Source organism: Hibiscus syriacus, unplaced genomic scaffold (assembly GCF_006381635.1).
Source record: "Hibiscus syriacus cultivar Baekdansim isolate YM2019G1 unplaced genomic scaffold, ASM638163v2 tig00116975_pilon, whole genome shotgun sequence".
Taxonomy (NCBI): domain Eukaryota; kingdom Viridiplantae; phylum Streptophyta; class Magnoliopsida; order Malvales; family Malvaceae; genus Hibiscus; species Hibiscus syriacus.
In genome coordinates this window covers 1290743-1312734 of record NW_024063499.1, presented here as the reverse complement: position 1 = coordinate 1312734, position 21992 = coordinate 1290743, and the positions used below count along the sequence as shown (strand labels likewise).

Genomic DNA, 21992 nt, shown 5'->3' with positions numbered 1-21992 from the left:
AAATCTAAGAGACAAAAATATATTTTTAATAAAAATATATTTAAAAAATTTAAAATTTATGATAATTATAAATTTTCATATGACCGCTGATGGTGGTGGTAATGTTTTCATTGGCGACTTGAGAGTTTTTTTAACTTCGCATCTCAAGGAATGGATAGTGAACCATAGGTGGCGAATCATGAACAAAGCTTCCACTTGTGTTGATAAAACACAATTAAAATAATATGGAAAAAAACATGGAAATAACTTAAATATTTGAATTTTCCAAAAAAACAAAAAAAAAGACAAAAAAAAACGGGTTATTTGTCACCAGCTTCACCGTAGACTCGCCGCATGTCTCCTCCGAATCGCTATAAATTTCTCATGATTTCGATCTCAAAAAATCGATCCCATTTCACTGAATAAATCCGTAACAATATTCTCTTTACAAAATAAAAAAAACAAATAAAATAATGGCAAAGATTGCTTTGGTCATTGTTTTGATCTCAATGATCATGATTCTTTTAGTCCATTCGGTCGTCGGTAAAAGTGCAGTTTCACCTGCACCGATGAGAAGTGCTAAAAGAGCTGCAGTGCCGATGTCGTTTGCTGCTGGGCCAAAATCCTCCTCTCCGACAGCGACACCAGAAAAGTCACCGGCACATGCACCTGCACCCAAATTCTCAAGGAAGGTTTGAGCCGGAGCTGGTGTTGCAGAAATGATATATCATATATGTAATAAAATGTCAAAGCATATCATATATAGTTTAGTTTAGTTTAACTTAATTTGTTTCTTCTAAGTGCAGCTCTGGCTTTGCACTTTTTGTTTTCCTTTTCTACTTTTTCATGAATAAATTTTGCTTATGGCTTACATAGAATAAGGTTTGTGTTTGGTATCCTATATATATATATTGGACGAGTGAAAAATATATAGTTAAAGATTGAAAATAGTAAAATGAAGAGATTTTTATGAAAACAAATAGATTATCTTTAAATTTAAAAATTTTAATAATCAAATTAAAGTTCACAAATTAAATTATAACCTTTAACTTAGTTTAGGGTCTGAACTAGAATTAGTCCTAAATAAAAAAGGAAGCCGTTAACGGTTAAACGGCAATAGCATAGCTAAAGTTCCAACCTTTTTCTTCTTGTCGACCTTATTTTAAAAAATATATATATTTAATAATAATTAAACATCCCAAAAGCTATTAAACTGATTGTTCAATGGATACAACAAGCAAGGAGAAGATATTATTAATTCGATCAAGTTAGCAAATTTGCAAAGAATTTCAATCTAAAAGATTTTATTTTTCCAGAAATGACCGCAGAGACCAAATCCAATTTAGTTAAGGTGAAGCAGCCCAGTGGTCAATATGGTTCTTCAAAGGGAAAGTTTGATGCTGCTGTGAACAAGAAGAAGCTTGAAAGCTCCAGCAAACAACAGCATGTTGATGCAAAGCAAAAATCTCTGTCAACTGTCACACCAAAAACAGAGGTACCAATCTCTAAATTTTCTCGTTGAACTAAAATTTTCATAAGAATTGTTGGTTTTTTATTGATTGTTTTTCGATTTGATGTTCTGAGTTTCCTTTTTTTTCATTGAATTGTTAGTTTCAAAGTTTGGTTTCCTTATATGCAGGATATTTAATGACGGGTTGATTGATCCTGATAAGGGATGTTCTATAATTTTGGTGGATTTATTTTATTCTGTGATCAATTGGGAGATTTGGCAGTCTATCTGTATGTATTTGTCTATTTTTCTCCCAAAATGCATGAATTGAACTCGTTTTTCTTTTTCAATTTAGAAGGTAAAATCGAAAACAAGTTCGAGTTCATCAAAAACCACTACAACCACAAAAACTAAAGCTAGGGAGAAGAAGGTTTATACTTTGCCTCGCCAGAAACATGATCCTCCTTAAGAGGCTGTCTTCATATTGCCTCAAATCTCTTCATTTTCATATAAACATGTCTCTAGTAATTGATTTTGCTCGATGTTTTTCCTTTTCGGGTCGAAACAGATACCAACAAGTGAAATGGCAGAATTTTGGTGTGGTTTCCTTCTTCCAAAAATGCTTCTTGCCTACTGTTTTCTTAGACCGTGGAGATCAACTAGTTTTCTTTGCGGCATCTAATTGATGTTATGTATGTACAACATTGGTATTCGATTATAAATGGAATCCTTGGAACCAGTTGCGTGTTGTTCACTTCAATCCTAAGCGAAAGCTTTCGTTGGTTTGATGCGAATGAAGACCACTAATTATCTGCATATAGTGAACTTCACACCTCTTATACCTGTTTTAAAGTCCATGTTGAGAGCCGGTTACACATCCCCGGGCATCAAGCCGATTTCAATCTAACAATTTCGGTATAAGGGAAAATTCTCTTTTCTGTGCTGATAGATAATAGGCCAATTACTTCTTTGTCTAACAAGAATGTTTCTCAGGTCTGAAGCTGCACACGTAAGATATATATGCATTCAATTTCTAGTGTCATACTTCTCTTTTGTTCACTCTGATTGATGCCATCAGTGGCTCTTTTAAATTTTAATCTCTGATGTAAGGAAGATTCAATTGATTGTCACCATCATGTCTTTCGTTTTGCATTTGTAAAATACTTGTAAAGGGTATTCCGAACTAACACTGTTCGATTGTAGGATGATGGAACATGGCTTGTTGTCCCCTGAAAAAGCCAGAAAGACATACGCAAAGAAGCAGAGTAAGGCAGAAGCAACTTCGGACCGGCACTCTGATTAAACCTTCAAAACCTAGCAGTAAACCCTCGAGTTCACAGAAGCAGCAGCTGGCACCGAAGAATGGAGATGTAAAAGCCAAGAAAAGAATCAACAATGATATCGATGACTTCATATTAAGTCACAAGTGAAGGAAAGGGTAAGAGAAAAAATCCCCAATGTTTGTAGTGCTGTGTTTCTAGGATAATTTCATTTAATTTCCTTTCACAATCAACTGCAAAAAGGCTGGCCTTGTGGAATAATAAATTAATAATAATAATAATTAAGTTATTCTTTGTGTTTTCTAACTTATGAAAATAATAAGCAAAAACAAGTGCCTAGCCAATTTGGTGCATCAAATGTTCAAGGAAATGAAGGCATCAAGTACTTTCTGGTGGCTTTTCCCCTATATGCATGCATGTATGCATAAACAAGTTTAGCTATTTCTTCTTTTATCCTCTCTTTGATATATAAACCCATCTGTACACATTCAAAAGGTCATTAACATATAGTATGATGATTGTTATTGATTAACTGAGGCCTAGTTTCGATGTTAGCTAAGCAATTGCAGTGGACATACGATTAGAATGAGTAGTAATACATTGGAAATGATTAACGATATCTTTTATATAGAACCGAAAACCAGATTACATTAAACTTTGAAAAATAGTATAAACTGCCTAAAACTGTTGGGGTGCAAGGTTCCTATTTCATGCCTTTTTGGCATGTTTGTTGAGGATAATTGTCTTACCCTAAATTCACACAGCAGTGGATAGCAAAATCATTTATGACAAAAGAAAAAAACTCGACGACCATCGCAACAGCATCATGGAGGTCGAGGATAGAAGCATCAGGTTCCTTAATGGCGCAATGCAGGTGAGACAGACCAGTCAAGCTTCACACACGCACACACAAACGCACATACATATTGATCAGGTCTCTATATGCACATAAGCAGCATGTGAATTAAAAGATTTTATATTAGATATTAAGATTACCAAAGATAGATGTATGTATGTATGTATGTATGTATGTATGTATGTATGTATGTATGTATGTATGTATGTATGTATGTATGTATGTATGTATGTATGTATGTATGTATGTATGTATGTATGTATGTATGTATGTATGTATGTATGTATGTATGTATGTATGTATGTATGTATGTATGTATGTATGTATGTATGTATGTATGTAGTATGTATGTATGTATGTATGTATGTATGTATGTATGTATGTATGTATGTATGTATGTATGTATGTATGTATGTATGTATGTATGTATGTATGTATGTATGTATGTATGTATGTATGTATGTATGTATGTATGTATGTATGTATGTATGTATGTATGTATGCATGTATGTATGTATGTATGTATGTATGTATGTAGCTGATCTCGGTTATTCAGTTCCCGCTTAGTCCTTCTCGAATTATTGCAGAGAACAACATGGTTATAATTTCAATCCTGTGTGTATAGGCAATGCATGTGACAAGAAACTGGTGAAGAAGCTGCATGGTTCAGATTGTAGCAATGCTTCTTCATCACTCAATTGCTGTAAAGCTTCTGTTTACTGGCTCAAAGTACACATCCCCAACTCAAAGCCCGATCGGCAATCGAAAGACGACTTCCCTTGATGGAACGGCGAATGACTAAACCTATCAGATGTATGCGGTAAGTGTATAAATAGGCCCCGTGCGCTACCTTCACCCCTAAGACACATAGACCTATTGTTACTCAACTTCACCCCCACCTCGTCCACCATTCAGATCACAACTCTTCTTTCAAAAGCTCTCGACCACAGTGGAAAGTCGGAAACCTCCATCACTATCCAAGACATTAACAGGTATGAAAATGAAGTCTGATATAAAGAGTAAACATCATTTATTGACTATGTCAGGATTCTCCCAGATTTGACACTCCAGCCTGGTTGATTGGCTTTAGTCCGAAATGAACATTTGCATATATATATATATATATATCAGTTAAATGCATGAAGCATCACAGTAATGAAAGAAATGGGTTGAGGATCAAAACACACCAAGTCATGGGGGACAGCTAGGACTGCAGAAAACACAACATTTGTCGTTTATGTTGATTTATGGCCCCAAATATTTAATGGAAAGCTGCACAGGTGTTGCTGTTATTTGATATTTCTTTTGATAATTGACTGCTCTTCAAAAGTTGCTGCACCTTGGTAACAATTTTGCATCTCCCCCACCTCTTTAAACTTTCAATTCCATGCCACCACTGCTTCTCTTTCTTTTTTAGGAAAAAAAGAGAGCTAATTTGTGAAATCAGTAATCCATTATATCAAAGTTTGTAGCTTTGAAAGTTTGGTTAAATTACTTATAGGGTCCCTGTACTATAACCTGAAAAGCAAATTAATCCCCACCTAGTATTATGCTCTGCCTCTCAAATTGGTATCAATCATTCTAAAATTTAGGGGCTGTTTGTTTATTTCAGAATGATTAAGCGTTAAATAATTCAAATATTGAATGATTTAGAGGCTCTGAATGTGACATGTTGTTTGATAACTAGCTCTAAATGATTCAGAATATACTTCTGTGCTGAATCATTCAGCACTGTTTTGTTGAATCAGTCAGCACTGAATCATTCAGAGGTGCGAAACAAACACGCTGAATGCTTAACGATTCAACATTCAACGCTGAATGATTCTATTAAAAGACAAACAATAGACATTTAGTGTACAAAATATGACAAGATTATTGCTTGTCACCATTAATTGAATTTTGACCTTTTAACAAGACATAAGAACACTGTTCGATGTACGTAGAAACAAGATGATTAAATAGGCTATAGAAATAGTAGCAGGGTGATGTCGTTTCTCTGGTAGCTGAGGTTCTTACAAAGCTCTTTCAGAGCTGTCTGAATCCGTAATATCCTTCATGGATCACCCCACCAAAACTGTTTTTTTTTTTCTAGCCGTTTTGTACTGCAAAAACTCAAATCTTATTACCAAAATATCAATGTCTACCGTACAAGCATGTTGGAGTTTTCTTTTTGGTTCATTAATTAAATCTCTATGTTCATATAGCAGTTTCTGATGGGGGGGGGGGAATGCTTTCAAGCTTCGCCTTTTATTACAGTGGAAAAGTTAAAATGAATGATCGGTCGCCTGCACATTTGATAGGTTTTCGTCCTTGAAATTTGGCCCTTTCAGTTTAACCGCCGTATTCCCCAGAAAAAAGGATTAAATAAAGTGAACCTTTTTCAGCCTCCCTACATTACATATATATAAAGAGACACTAAGCATTCATTTGTTATTGGTCAATATATGTTGATTTAAATAAAACTTAAGATTCTTTTACTTAAAAAATGAAAAATAATCTAATGAATGATATAATGATAATTTCTGTCAAAACTTGTTTATCATTAAAATGTTTATAAAATCATACCGATTTATAAATAGATCTAATTTTATTATTAGAAAGACAGAAGTGATTCAATAGTATGAAAATGATAGATGAATCTAGAAATTTGAGGAATATGATATTAAACTGGCGGTGTAAGGTGGTTCCATAACATATGCACATAGTACGGGTTCCCCCGATGCTTAAGATATGTGGCCAAGCATTCATATTTATTTGTTACATGAAAACTAGTTTACTGTTAATGTGTTTGGGTCCATATTTATTCCAAACTTCTTTTCAAACTACATTGTTCACAAAATCCATGTGCCAAGTTAGAAACAAAATTTTGGGTCGAAAATTGAATTTTGAATTTTCGTAGGAATTAAAATTATATCATTATTTTAGTTTATAATTTTCTTACGAGAGATTGAATAACAATCTTATATTTTTTTTAATATCTTGCGAGAGCTTGAAAAATAATAATGCATGTAGAAATTGAGTGTCGATTATCTATTATTCGTATGGATACTCTCGGCATATAATAATCAGCGGTTACGTGTTGATACACGTGATTTCTTAGTTTAAGCCATCATTTACTAATACATATAATTAATACAACTGTCATAATAATTTCTGATTGACACTTGATTGACACCTATTCATGTAATTATAAAGAGCCATACAGGAGAGATGATAACGCACTTCTTCTAGACCACAAAAAACCAAATCAACGTATTAAAACCATTAGAACCACTTTCTACAATTATTTATCACTTTACCCATTAACACAAGACCATTTTGAAATTGAGTCTAATCAAACATTAAAATGTTCTTATTAATGACAATTGCTAGCTTGACATTACACTTGTGGTCTATTCAATCTAATTCCAATAAAGAGTCATAGGTACCAGTGTTTTTGGACTCTCGGTGCAAGTTTCTTCCATTGGTTTTCTTTTTGGTATATACTTCTTCGGGATTTCATGGTTACTTGCTTTTCTGATGTCTGGTTCCTTTGTTCGTTTGCATATAACATTCTGTTGGTTCTCGGATATCTATGTCAAACTAGATTGTTGTTAAAGGAGAATTTGTTTTTTATTCGTTTATCTTAGATATTCTTCATGTTTTCCTCCTCTATGTCTGATGTTTTGGGACGTCAAAGTGATCCATCTCTTTATATTGTTGCCTTAATTGTTCATGCTCTTACTTAGGCTGTCACTGGTCGATCATTGTTATATTTTGATTATGATAAACATGAATGTATTTGTCATGTATGCATGTGGCAAGACGTTACTGATGATGTTTTTTTTTTGTCAATGAATATATTATCGTTCTACTTTAAAAAAATCTAATTCATTCGTTTAGAGTTTATTTAAGCGATTAATAAGTATATTTAATTGGTTGGTCAAAGTTCATTTTTGTTCTCTCGTATTTTTATTAGGTCATGGGTTTTAGACCCACTAAAAACGCTTTTCTTTCTTCTCTTAGAGTATCATTTCCCTCTCCTCTATATTAGAATATGGATTAAATTTAAAATTTATATTAAAAATAAAACTTATTTAAGGGATAGTAACATCTTAATATATGCGTGGTAAATGTTGGTTAGGCTTTAACGGATTGAATATCGTGTTTAAATAGATTAATGATTAAATTGATTATAGGATCAATTTTTATTTTAATTAATTAAATCGTTGGTTTAATAATGATTAATTAAAAATTGTTCTATAGGATCATTGATTTTTAATTTCCAATTTTTATTAGTTGATAGAAGTTCTCTAAACTAATCAATCATTAAAGTATGGATACATTTCCCTTTTCAATACTGAAGTTTTAAAAGTAATAAATTAATTATTAACATTATTGTTTTATAACAAATCGATCACTCTCTCGTTAACTGTTATTGTCCCAATAACAGAAGATTAATGTGGTACGTTAGGTTGGCTTAGTTGACATTCTCTAGCTATGCGGGTTAAGAGTAAACTATATAAATGATTACTGAAGTATTAATGAATTTCTTTTTTAACACTAAAATCTTAAAAGCCACAAAACTATCACTAATATTATTGTTTTATAACAAACCAAACACTTAATTGTCTTATAACAAAACTTATTCATACTTTAGTAGAATTAGTAAATGATAAAAAAATATAATTAGATCAATTTATATAATTAAATTATCAACCTAATTAACTTTTTTTATTAAGCTAAAGGTGATTACAAAATAGTACTTGTTCTAAACACTCTTAACCATTTGACAATGAACGCTCAATCACCCTTACCGTTGCTATTGCTCGAACTCGTGACCTCTAAAAACAATAAATTTAACCACCGAAGTAATTTGATTTGTGCCGACCTAATTAACTTTTAATTCAATCAATTACGATAACCGTAATATAAAAAGAAAACAGAGAAATCAAATTATTAACAATTCCCACAGAATAAGGGTTGGAGTGGAGGGTTCCATGTGGAGAAGGGACCCTCTTGATTTGCAAAAGAGAGGTCAATTTCAACATGTGGGGGCATCTTCATTTAATTTGACCAAATAATGTAAACCCAATAATTTTCATTTCTTATTTAATTTCTAAATACCAACACGCAATCAAGCCACCGTGTCTTGGTTGCAGTAACTCCCATTGGACCCAATGTGACTCACCTTTCATGCCATGGCCTATGTGTTGCAAATCAACTTTAACTACTACCAAACTGTACAAGATTTTGGAAGATTACACACCAAATTTTTGGGTCCCTAGTAAAGATCTCTTCCTTCCTCCTTGATTTTTAATCAAATATAGACTTACATTTGTCCATTAAATCACGAATGAAATGATAAAACATATATGAAAAAAACTTTAATTAACATTATTTTCGATTTCAATTTCTAAACAATTAAATTAGAGATTCAATATTAATAGAGATATTTAAAAAGTATAAATTTAATTGTTTTCTAATTTGAGAGTAATACAAAAGAAAAGAGTTAGTTGTCATTCTATCAATTTAGTTGTCATTTTGAGCGTTAAACACACATTGTATTGAAACATATGTAAAAATACATTTTAGATATGACATGTTTTTGTTTTAAAAAATTAAGTTGTTTTAATATGTCAAACTTAAACTATCCATGCAATTGATATTTTGAATATGCTTCGTGTTAAACCTGAGTTGATATTTAACATTCAAATTGACTGTTAGATCCATCGAAGGACCGAATTATGAAATGACCATCCAGCTCAGTTGGTAGAGCACAAAGTTCTTAACCTTAGGGTCGTGGGATCGAGTCCCACGGAGGGCATTTCATAATTCGGAGCTCTCCTATGGAAGCTGCCCTCAACCTGGTGTTGGGGATAACCTACTATCTTACCTCCTCTTACCCCATTACATATGGGAATAAGTGTCAGCTAATTTTAATATTTAAAGGGAATTTAAATCCTGAGACTGAATTTTTATACTAATTTGGAATTGAAATCCTAAATTAAGGATGTCCAGTATAGTTAACCCAAAAGAAAAATGTGGCTTATCACTTATCTCCGTGTTCTTTCGCCTAGTAACCTTTGTCCATTGAAAGAACTACAGACTTTATTGAGAGCAATGGTTCGCTTCTCAGAGTCTCAATGCCTTGATTCATCGCCATTATTTTATTTTATCTACTTTATTTATACTACTTGACATTCATTTACTATCATTATCAAGAGTGTAAATTGATATGTTATCAATGTTTTATAAAAGAATATTAAATGAAACATATAAATCAATTAGATATAAATATAAAATAAACAAATAAATATAAATATATTTATTTAAATTTGATTCATTCATAACATTAATGAAAATATTTAAGTGCAACATTTTTCTTAAATCGGTCTATCGGACCCATTAAATATATTATAAACACAATTCACTTATCAAAGAATCAATCATCAATGGCAAAAAGATATTTACATAAATTTTATAATTTAAATAAAAAATTCATTCAACATTATCCGACAGCTCTGTAAACCCAAGCATGGGCTACTTCACAAACCATGTATACTTTTATATTATCAAATAGTTGATATGTATCCTATTCTACCAAACATTCAAGGGGGAAACTTGTTATAGAGACAAAGGGTGAAAATGGTGATAAAAAGAAAATATCATTGATGGATGAAAAGATTGGAGGAATAAGTGATTAATGTTTATTATTTTATTGGGTCGAATGATAAAGAGTTTGATTTTTCTTAAATAAAATCTTAAGTTTAATTTTTATGAATAGGAAAAGTTATGTTAAGATAGTTTTGCCCTTGTTTATGAGTCCGATTTAATTAGATTCTAGATATAATCGAAGTAAAATATATATAGATATAAAAGAAATATAATTGAATGGGTATTGAGTGGTTCTAGAGAAGGGCAACCCCAATTGAACCATAGGCATATAGGTGGAGGGTATGTGACCCATTTCTCTTGTGGATCATATCTATAAGTCTCTCAATCCTTATAAGTTGTTGTATGAGTCCTTGGGAAACGATGGGGGCACAAAAAATATTACCTAATAGCATCTCTCTTGTTCTTCCCTTTAAAGTGTTTAATTTTTCTCTTTCTAATAGCCCACACGCTCTTCATTCAATAACGTTACCTCAAACCCCATCCCTTTGCATAGTGGAATAGAAAGAAGAAAAAAAGCTGCTTATAGAAGAAAGCCTCCAATGGCTGAACCGCAACATTCAGAAACGGAGAGCAGCTCGAATTCAGCCTCTTCGCTGCCGTTATCACCTTCGTCTCCGAGTTTGGCTCGCTCGACGGAGACCCTAAACCGCAAATCCGAAACCGCAGCTTCGGATGGTAATAAAAAGATGAAGAGAGTGAGGGATTCGAACAAGCACAGCGTTTACCACGGCGTCCGGATGCGGAGCTGGGGGAAATGGGTGTCCGAAATCCGGGAGCCACGTAAAAAATCCCGCATTTGGCTCGGCACTTTCCCTACGCCGGAAATGGCAGCTCGTGCACATGATGTAGCCGCGTTAAGCATCAAAGGCAACTCAGCTATCCTCAACTTCCCCGAACTCGCTGACTCGTTACCTCGACCCGTGTCTTTGGCACCACGCGACGTCCAAGCCGCGGCAGCGAAAGCTGCACAGATGAACAAATTCGACTCCCCATCACCATCTTCCACTTCAACACTGTCATCTTCGTCGTCACTATCGTCTTTGGTTTCTCAGATGGACTTATCTTCAGGGTCGGACGAGTTAAGCGAGATAGTCGAGCTGCCGAGCCTCGGGACTAGTTACGACTCCGTCGAGTTTAAAAACGAGTTCGTTTTCATGGACTCGGTGGATGGTTGGTTTTCCCCTCCACCATGGCTGCAAAATATGGAAGACTGTGAGTATGATTGTGATCAATTACTAGCTCCAGAAACTATTTTACAACATGGTTTTGAAGAAGGTTTGCTATGGGATTATTAGTGTTCTTTCCTTCTTTGTTTCTGAATCTCTGATTGTGATTTGTGACTGAGTGTGAATCTTTTTCTTTTCTGGTTTTAAGCCTTTTTTCTTTTTCTTTGAAGGGCTAAACCTCTCTCTTTCTCCATGTTACCTATCCCTGTATAGTGTATAAAGTGGGAAGAAGAAGATGAATAATATCATAAATTCCTTCCCTTTTGCTTGTTGCAAAACACAAGTTTGAATTCCAACAACGGGAATTCTATGCCTTCTTTTATTAATTTCAATTGTATTTAAAATCAAATCAAATTCAATTCCTAAACAAAGAATAAAGTTATGAGGGAAAATTAAAGGGAAAAAATGGAAACCTGGGAATAAAGTTATATATATTCTTCTTCATCTTCTTCATGTGATGATGAGGTGAATGATGAATGGTGGTGAAGATTGCTTTTGGCAGATGGTGAAATACAATGAGGAGAGAGAAAGTGACCATTTTCCCCATTAAGGGTAACAATATCTATCTACCCTTTTTCTACTTTTCAACTTTCCATAAATAATACTCCATAATCATAGCTTAACTTATCACTATTGATTCTAATTTAAATCTATTTTAAACTAGTACGAATTAATCTAAGTGGTTATGTTATTCTTTGCGTTTTCTGATTGAACATCACTTATGTATATATGTATAGATGTATAAACGTTTAACATCAAATGATTGAATGTCTTTAAGCATATATTATATTATATTCACCCAGACTAAATTAATTTTAAATGTATTCTAATTATCAATTTAACTATAAGGAATAATGAATAATCCTTGCAAAATATTCGATTTGGGAAACAAATTGCAAATGGATGAAGGCATGTATTGTTGAAGCAGCAAAGGGAGAAAGTTCACACGTACATGCATGTCTATTTCATCCTAGTCAAATTCAAGTTTAGCTTTCATAAATTATATATGTGAAGAAAATGTGTGAAATGCAGCTGCTGTTTTGATGTGAGAAAATACATTTAAATAACCCATTTTCCGTGTGCTCATTTATGCAATCATAAAGGCTCTTTCCCAAAGTAAAAATTATATTATAAAAATGATAAATCAATATCATAGGTTGAAAAAGCATGCACAATCAGTGGATATTGTCTACTGGCTGAAGAGGTTAGGGTTTACGTTTTCAATGAATCATAATTCTCTTGTTATGCTTTGTAGAATTCGATCCAATTATATAATATTATTTTCATTTTATGATTAGAAAATTGCTTTAAAGACAAGGAAAAAAAAGAGTGTATATATATGTATATAGTAACGACGTATACATTAGTTTTGATCCATTAGTCAAATTTATATCGTTTTTAAAATCTATTAAAATAATTGAATGTTATTATCTAAAACCTTTTTCTTTTTCACAAAATTTACATAGAAAACCAACATATTCATTCTTTCAAGTTTTATTTATATTTTTTTAATGTGTGCTGGTTGTCATATAGGGGTGTGGAATTTGTACATCAGTTATTATATGTAATATGTTTTCCACCATCGTTACTAAAATTTGAAGGTTTATTATTTTTTAAAAGGGAAAATCAACATTAAAATTTAAAGTCTAACTATAACCGTTTTAACTAATTAAACTAAATGTTTAGCTTCATATAATTTAGGTCAAATTAGGGATTTGATCCCTCTATTATGCTCAAATTTGAGGTTTAGTCTTTATTTTTTTAATTTGACTTAGTTTTATCTCTCTAATTTTATAGTTTCGTTACTTAGTCCAAATAATTAAATCATAACTCTCTCAATTTTTACGATTTAATTACTTTTTAGAATCATATTTGTTTCAAAGTTACGTAACTTTAGGCTCTTATAGTTCAATCATGACTTTGTCCCTGTCTTATATATATATATATATATATCAAAAAATATATGGATAACAAGTAAATAAAAGCAACCTTAGTTGATTAATTTAGTAAAATTAGTTCCAAAAATAATAATGTATATTTAACACGTTAGTATAGATTAAAGACAAAACACACTTTTATCAATAGTACATATAATCTCTTTCCCTTCTCAAATAGCAAATGTCATCCCCATATCTCAAATGGGGTACATTAGGTCACCAATAATTCCATGCCCCTCGTATATATTTTTTGTAAGTATATATTTATATTTTTTTTCATAAATTCAAAAGGAAAAAAAAATCCAAAACCCACCATGTTCATGTAAATTTTTGTTCGTTTTCGTAGTAGACAATTCCACTTTTCTAGACATCAAATAATTGAAGGGAGGGGGGGGGGACACAAAATGTAACTTTTTTTCTAATGAATCCTCTTGGATCAAAATATTCATACACATGTATACAAGTACATGAACCAAAAAAATAAATATTTTAAGAATATCCACGTATCTTTAATTGGTATTTAAAATTGAATGAATTATTAAGATAAATAATAGTTTCTTATTTTTATGTGTAAATATATCATCTAAATATCAAATAATAAATCCCACTTCTTAATTTCTTTAATTGGTATTTCTTAATTCTATGTGTATATATATTATTTGATGGAAATTATATTTGGATTTAGACAAAATGCCGTACCAAAATCTTGAAGCCCATTTCTCATGTATTTATTTGATATTTGGACGTGTTTTCTGTATCTGTAATAAGATATATTTGCAGGAGAAATGATATAGTTTGTTGACCCCATTGTATAGCTGTGAGATTGCAAGCAACTTCTTCTCCTACTTGCATATATAATATTGGCCCCATTTTATTTCTCCCTTTTATGGTTTTTGTCTTGTTATTCATGATTTTTCTTTCAACGTCACTCACCTATTTGTTTTTCTTTCTTTCTTTTGCAAAGATGAATTATAGGATTGTTTTACCTATTCTTTGTAATTTACATCCATGCAAATTGGGATCAACTTTATGTTTGGTTTCATCCAATTATTAATTGTAGTTTTGATTTTAGAAACTACAATTAAAATCAATTCTTCTAAATCATTCATCCAATTATTAATATTGTTTCAAGTAGATTATTAGATCGGTCCAACAATCATTTTAAGTATTAAATGTCAACTCAAATATGATGTGAAATATATTTTAAGTAATTGAATTAAATTTTTAACACATGAAACTGTCGTATCGCCTAAGTAGCAAAAGAAGGGCTTAGGTTCGAATCAAAAAGCTCAACATCGTTGACAATAGCACCTAGTTCTAAAATAAGTTTGAATCCTTCTCGATCTTGATACATGTAACAACTCAAATTTTACCTAGATGTTATGATCAAATTCGAAAGGTTACCAAACAGAAACAAAAAATCGGATAATTTTTTTATAGGATCAATTACAAAGCTTAAGAGGTGGAGAGGTTCAAGGCTAAATTAGTAGTTAAGGGTTACAACCAGAGGGAATGGTAGACTATGTTGACACTTTTTCTCTTGTGGTAAAATTGGTCACTGTTAGACTTTTGCTTGCATTGGAAGCTATGTTGCATTGGCCTTTGTTTCAACTTGACGTGTACAATGCTTTCCTCTAAAGAGATTTGCAAGAGGAAGTTTATATGAATCTGCCTAATGGATTTTACAGCCAGAATGAGAAGGTATGTAAGCTGTAAAAGTCTCTTTACAGGTTAAAGTAAACATCCATGCAATGAAATCTGAAATTAACCGAGGCACTTATTAAAACTGGGTATAAACAAAGTAAGTTTAAGTATTCCCTATTCACATAAAAGGAACGAAGTAAAATAGTCATGTTAATTTATGATGGTGACCTTATAATTACTGATAACGACAAAAGCATGATTGAAGGCTTGAAAGAAATATTGCATCATAACTTCAAAATGAAAGACTTATGTTTGTTGAAGATCTTTCTTGGTCTAGAGGTTTTGAGATTAAAGGAAGGAATCATGATAAGTCAACGTCAATATGCTTTGCAATTTATTGAGGATACTGGAACAAGGGGAGAAATGTCAGCCTTGACACATCTTGAGCAAAACTATAAATTGACTTTGCCGAATTTGATGAACGAAGATAGCAGAAATGCGATGATGAGTTACTAGAAGACAAGTGTTAAAATATTGGAACAATGATTATCGGCAAACAAATAAACAAGATCGATAAGAAAAAACAAAGAACAACATGATTTACGTGGAAAACCCAAAAGGGAAAAACCACGGGTAGGGGAGAAGAATTTCACTGATATGAAAAAAGAAAAATACAAGAGGATTTTGGTGAAAGAAAATAACTTGATATCTAACCCTTAGTACTTATCTATAGGGATAGATAATTGATTACAAAGGAAAACTAAATAAAGTATAAATCTAATTTAATAAAGTTTTCTACTTTTAATCAAACTGAGTTTCCTATTTTTCCAATATTTATATATTAATTAATTTGAGCCAGTTTGAATTCGAGTCAAACTCTAACAAATCTCCACCTTTACACGAATTCTGAAAGTGCAAAGGTTTCGAGACAAAACACACAAATTCGATGTAACACCCAAACTCAACATAAAAACAATTCTTCACTTCATCGAACAAGTTCTCCACCTCTTCTACAACACCCCTCAAAGGGGTAACTTTAGTAACGGACACCGATCAAGTCCAAGCTTTTTCTAGGCTTGGATTTAGTTTTCACATCGACATGGTTATCATAAGTGCCAACTTTACTCACAAATGTTTCACCATGAGCAATATGATGCACAACATGATCACGATCATCAATGATAGTTCTATCTTCAAATTCATTATGCTCACGAAGTTGAACTCTTTTCTGCTTCACATAACCGTTCTGCCCACGGTTATTTTGTTCAACAACGTTATTTGACAAAGTGGATGAAACACCAACTGCATTATCTAAAACTATTGAACCCTATAAAACATAAAACTTGGTAGTCTTTCTCTGCTTTTTCAACATAACAATAGAGTCATTGCAAATTTTCATAGCTCCACATTCACTAGAGAATTTGTACCATTTTGAATCTAGAGTACCTAACGAAATTATATTTCTACTAAAATTTGGAACATGTCTCACATTACCAAGTGTTTGAACAATCTCATCGAACATCTTGATCTTGATTGTACCAATAACTGCGACTTTTCAAGGGATATTATTTCCCAAAAATACATCACTCATAGAAACATCTTCATACATCGCAAACCAATCACGATTAGGACTCATATGAAAAATACTACTAGAGTCAAGTATCCACTCATCACATGTTATAAAGTTGTCGTCAATCGTAACTACGAGTTCTCCGTCATCGTACTCCTCTACTATATCGACCTCACCAGATTTTCCAGAATTCTGCTTTTTAGCTTCTCTTTTTATTTTATTTTGTAACTTATAACACTCCGATTTAACATGACATTTCTTTTTACAATAGTGACAAGTTTTACCATGGTTGGAAGATTTTGATCTACCCCTTCCAATATTATCATAAGAACGCTCTCCTTTTCACCCACTGTCTGAGCTAGTCGATTCATGCATCACGAGACCATCTGTCTGGGGCTCGGAACCAGATACAAGATAATTCATCTTGCTAAATGATTGCAGGTCATTGTAAACTTCTTCAAGAGTAAATGTCTCATTATTGTACAAGATTGTATTTCTGAAAGACGAGTAGAAAATAGGTAACGAATATAGGAGGATTAGTCATAAGTCTTCTTGATCATACTTCACTTCTAAATTCTCTAGATCAAAGACGATTTCCTTGAATGTGGTCAGGTACTCTTCAAGAGACAAACCTTCTGCCAACTTTAGTGAATAAAGACGTTGCTTTAGGTGCAACTTGCTTGTCAATGATTTCTGCATGCAAAGTTGCTCCAATTTCGCCCATAAAGATTCAACTATTTTTTCTTTCAACACATAATATAAAATTTGATTTGATAAGTGTAAATGAACCTGAGAAAGAGATTTACAATCCTTACGCTTTTCCTCATTCGTCCATTATGTTACCGACTTCTCATCAAATTCTTCTATTGCATCGTCGAGATCTAACTGTGTGAGAATATCCTGAATCTTCACTTACCATAGAGAAAACTTGATGTTTCGATCTAAAAACATAATATCATACTTTATTGTTGCCATAATCTTGAACCCGAAGCTCTGATATCAATTTGTTATAATATCGAAACGATGATTATCGATAAAAAAATAAACACGGTCGAAAAGGAAAAACAAAGAACACCAGGATTTATGTGGAAAACCCAAAAGGGAAAAACCACGGACAAGAGAGAATAATTTCACTAATATGAAGGGGGAAAATGCAAGAGGATTTTGGTGAAAGAAAATAACTCAATAACTATTCCTAACCCTTAGTATCTATTTATAGGGATATATATTTGATTACAAAAGAAAACTAAATAAAGTATAAATCTAATTTAATAAAGTTTTGTACTTTTAATCAAATTAGGTTTTCTGCTTTCCCAATATTTATATATTAATTAATTTGTGTCACTTTGAATTCGAGTCAAACTCTAACAACAATAATGTTTATCATAGGTTAATAGGTTGACTCATTTACTTGACACACAAGACTTGATATTACATACTCTGTACAACACCTAAGTCAATTCATGCAAAATCCTAAAAAGTCTCATTTAGAAGAAGTGCTTAGGATTGTAAGATACATTAAGAAAAGTCTTCTACAAGGTTTGTTATTTTCTGCATCATGAAGTATGCAATTGGAATCTTTCCGCGATTCTGATGGGCCTCTTGTCTTATGACAAAAAGATTAGTTTTAGGATATTATATAAAGCTCGAAAATTCTCTTATATCATAGAAATTGAAGAAGCAAAATATGGTAGCAAGATCCTCCGCAGAAGCAGAATATTAGAGTATAGTTGTTATATTAGCTGAAATCATTTGGTTAAATGGTTTATTAGTATAATAGGGACTTCAGAAATAAGAATCAATGACTCTTTTCTTTGACATCAAAGCAACGATTCAGATAGTTATTAATCCAATATTCCACGAATGAACAAAGCATATAGATATTAATTGTCACTTTGTTAGAGATCAAATACAAAGAAGAGCGATCAAGATAGTATATTTACTTCAGTCTAGCAGTTAGCGAACATTTTAACAAAGTCATAGGGAGTGAAGCAACATCAGTATCTTGTTTCCAAGTTGGGGATCAAAGATATTTTTTTCCCTCCAACTTGAGGGGGAGTGTTTAAGTTAGAAGTTAGCTATTATGTTAATTATCTATTAATTAATACTTAGTAGAGGAAGTTAGAATATGGTTAGTTTGTTAAATAGGTGTTGAGACTTGTATATAAGCTTGTGTTGGGATTTTTGGAAACTCGAATCGACAACCGGAACAGTTTGTAAAGAGGAGTCAGAACGGTTTTGTGTTTAGGGAGTAAGGAGATTGAAAGATAGAGAATTGCACAGCGATTTATAGTGGTTTGACTTTCTCAACCAAAGTCTACGTCCACTACCTTAGCTCCTCACCAAGGATTTTCCAACAAATTCACTAATTTGTTCTTTCTTTTGAGGACAAAGAGATAACCTTACAACTCCCTAGTTTTTCCGGGCTAAACTAGAACCTTTCCCTAGCTTTTACACAGGATTAGCTAGAACCTTTCCCCTTTACAAAAGGATAAAAAATGTAAACAAGAAAACCTCTCTAAGGTAGGTGTTTACAAGAATTAAGCTCACAAGAACAAAATATTTACAAGAGAAAGATGAAATAAGAATGAAAAACTCTTCTCTTGTGTTTGATTGTTTGGATAGTTGTTCTCTCACTTCTTCAAGTGTTCTTAGCTTGTATTTATAGCTTGGAATGTGTTTGATGTTGTATATAGCCGTTGGGGATGTTTTGGAGTCGTTTGGGGATGATTTTTCTACTCAAAAAGGCTGCCCATAACATGGTGTATCAGTGCACTATTAAGGTGTATCGGTGCACTATTAAGGTGCATCGATACCCCTTCATTAAATTCAAATAAACTAGTTGTTACTAGCCATTGCAGCCTTGATGCATGGATGCACAGTAGGGTGCATCGATGCACTAATTGCATTCGAAATGGAGTGCATGGATGCACTGCATGGTGCATCGATGCACTAATGGCAGGTGCATGGATGCACTGTAGAGGTGCATGGATGCACTTTGACACCCTTTAGCATTTTTGCTCAAATCCGAATTTAATGGACTTTGAATTATTTTTAAACCTTTTAAAAACTTTGAATAAATTCAATTCAAGTCCAAAAACATTTTGCCTTAAATTTGTTATATCGAAACATAATTAAATAATCTCCCCCTTTTTGATACAACAAAACATTTGAAAATTGTATTTGGCAAAACCCCCCTTAATAAAATGTTTAATGAAAAAGATACCAATTGTTGGAAAATATATGAAAGTGTTAAGCTCTCCCTTTTTCATTAAGAAATTGAATTTTTCAAACCACACTTCTCCCCTTTTTTGTTATATAAAAAATAATTCAATCTTTATAGTTCGATTTGGAGAGTAAATAGTAAATTTGACATTTAAAAATCATTTGAAAAATTAAAGCTCCCCCTAATAATAGAATTCCAAACAAAATTTAGCTTTAAGAACTTGACACTCAAACAAAATTGAATTTCAACAAAGAATAACAAACATGTTAGTAGTACATGAAATTCAATATATCCAAGTCTAAAATACTTTATACAATATCAATTATTGAAATTAAGTGCATATGTATAAAGTTTTCCAAAAATGTTATGCATTTGAAAATTTTTGATATCAATTGTTAGAGAGATATCTTTTGCATTTTAAATCACATGCATAAACATTTAATTTTAGGTCAAAAATTTAAAATTTATAAAATCAAAAGTTGATATCAATTGTTAGAGAGATATCATTTGCATTAAAAACAATTTTGACCAAAATTTTATTATGATGAACTAAAAATTCTTAAAAGTTAATCTAACTTTAAAATGTTCATCATAATCATCTTTTCAACATACATGAGATTAAAACAATGATGCATAATCATTTAAAAACAAAACTCATGCATGCTTAAAATGAAATGAGCAACCAAATATTCAAAATCAAAAGCATTAAGCTTAGAGGTTACCCAATTCTTTTTCATGTGTGGCTAGAGCATCTTGAATATCATCACTTTCATCACCATTGCTCCCACACACCTACAAGAGACATTTAAGTAGCTTTTGGTATCCAAATTGCTTTGGATCTTTGAACGTTAGTTTCAATGCCCCTTGTTCCTTTCGGAACCTATACTTGCCTAATTTTAAAACGTTTTCCTTTCTTCAAAGGACAACTATGTTCCTTATGACCATTATAATGACAATGTGAGCATATTGTCATTATTGAACTAGATAAATTATTTAAAATGATTTCTTTTTCTTTTGTTAAGCATTCAAACTTAACTTTTAAATCAAAATTTTCTTTTTCAAAACTTTCAATTTTCATTTTTGAAAGCTCTAAATCCTTTCACAAAATTTCATTTTGGTTTTCAAAATCCATTTTTGCTTTCAAAAGAAAATTGTTTTCTTTTTTATATTTTGAAATCATTTTCTTATATTTGGAATTCATGGTCTCAAATCCCAAATACAACTTATTATAAGCACCTTGTAACTCATCAAAAGAATATGAATTAAATTCATTTGAGTTAGAAGATACCTCATGCTCTTCACGAACCATTAAAGACACCACCTTTGTTGGTTATTCTTTCTTGTTTCCATGTATTTCCTCGAGCATATTCCAAAGCTCTTTGGCACTTGAACATGAAGAAACTCCTTTATAGATTTCAGAACCAAATGCACACAATACCATGTGCATGACCTTGGCATTAAGTTGAGTTTTCTTCCGTTCTTTGTCACTCCTCTTATTCTCTTTCTTCTTTAGAGAAGAGTAGTCGTTTTCGATTATCTCCCATGCATCAAGATCATTGGATTGGATGAATACCTTCATTAATTTCTTCCAATGACAATAGTTGACTCCATTGAAGTATGGAGGCTTGTCCGTTGGTAGGGAGTTTTCCATGTGGAACGAGCCGGAGGTAGAAGCCATCTTCTCGGTTGTGTCGGGAATTGGTAGAGCTTCTTCGAGGATCGTCTCAAGGTGGTTAAACCTTCTTAACGAGTTAGGCTCTGATACCAATTGTTGGGATTTTCGGAAGCTCGAATCGATAATCGGAACGGTTTTGTGTTTAGAGAGTAAAGAGATTGAAAGATAGAGAATTGCACAGCGATTTATAGTGGTTTGACTTTCTCAACCAAAGTCTACGTCCACTACCTTAGCTCCTCACCAAGGATTTTCCAATAAATTCACTAATTTGTTCTTTCTTTTAAGGACAAAGAGATAACCTTACAACTCCCTAGTTTTTCCGGGCTAAACTAGAACCTTTCCCTAGCTTTTACACGGGATTAGCTAGAACCTTTTCCTTTTACAAAAGGATAAAAAAATATAAACAATAAAACCTCTCTAAGGTAGATGTTTACAAGAATTAAGCTCACAAGAACAAAATATTTACAAGAGAAAGATGAAATAAGAATGAAA

The 21992-nt window shown here is 32.3% G+C and overlaps 1 protein-coding gene and 2 long non-coding RNA genes across 4 annotated transcripts; all 3 read left to right on the top strand.

Moving 5' to 3' along the window:
• Window positions 1-1205: 1205 nt before the first annotated feature.
• LOC120192407 lies at window positions 1206-17128 on the top strand. The gene is made up of 3 exons (XR_005522775.1): window positions 1206-1474; window positions 1788-1904; window positions 17118-17128. It is a non-coding gene; the product is annotated as an uncharacterized LOC120192407 (long non-coding RNA).
• On the top strand, window positions 4171-4673 carry LOC120192408. Its single transcript, XR_005522776.1, has 2 exons — window positions 4171-4385; window positions 4481-4673. It is a non-coding gene; the product is annotated as an uncharacterized LOC120192408 (long non-coding RNA).
• On the top strand, window positions 10573-11762 carry LOC120192406 (dehydration-responsive element-binding protein 3-like). Of its 2 annotated transcripts, XM_039195193.1 has the most exons (2): window positions 10574-11429; window positions 11466-11762. In XM_039195193.1, exons 1-2 carry the CDS (start codon window positions 10762-10764, stop codon window positions 11515-11517), a joined length of 720 nt encoding a protein of 239 aa, XP_039051124.1. In that variant the 5' UTR covers window positions 10574-10761; the 3' UTR covers window positions 11518-11762. The 2 variants fall into 2 exon arrangements, with proteins under 2 accessions (XP_039051123.1, XP_039051124.1); XM_039195192.1 differs by having other exon boundaries at window positions 10573-11762.
• Window positions 17129-21992: the final 4864 nt, after the last annotated feature.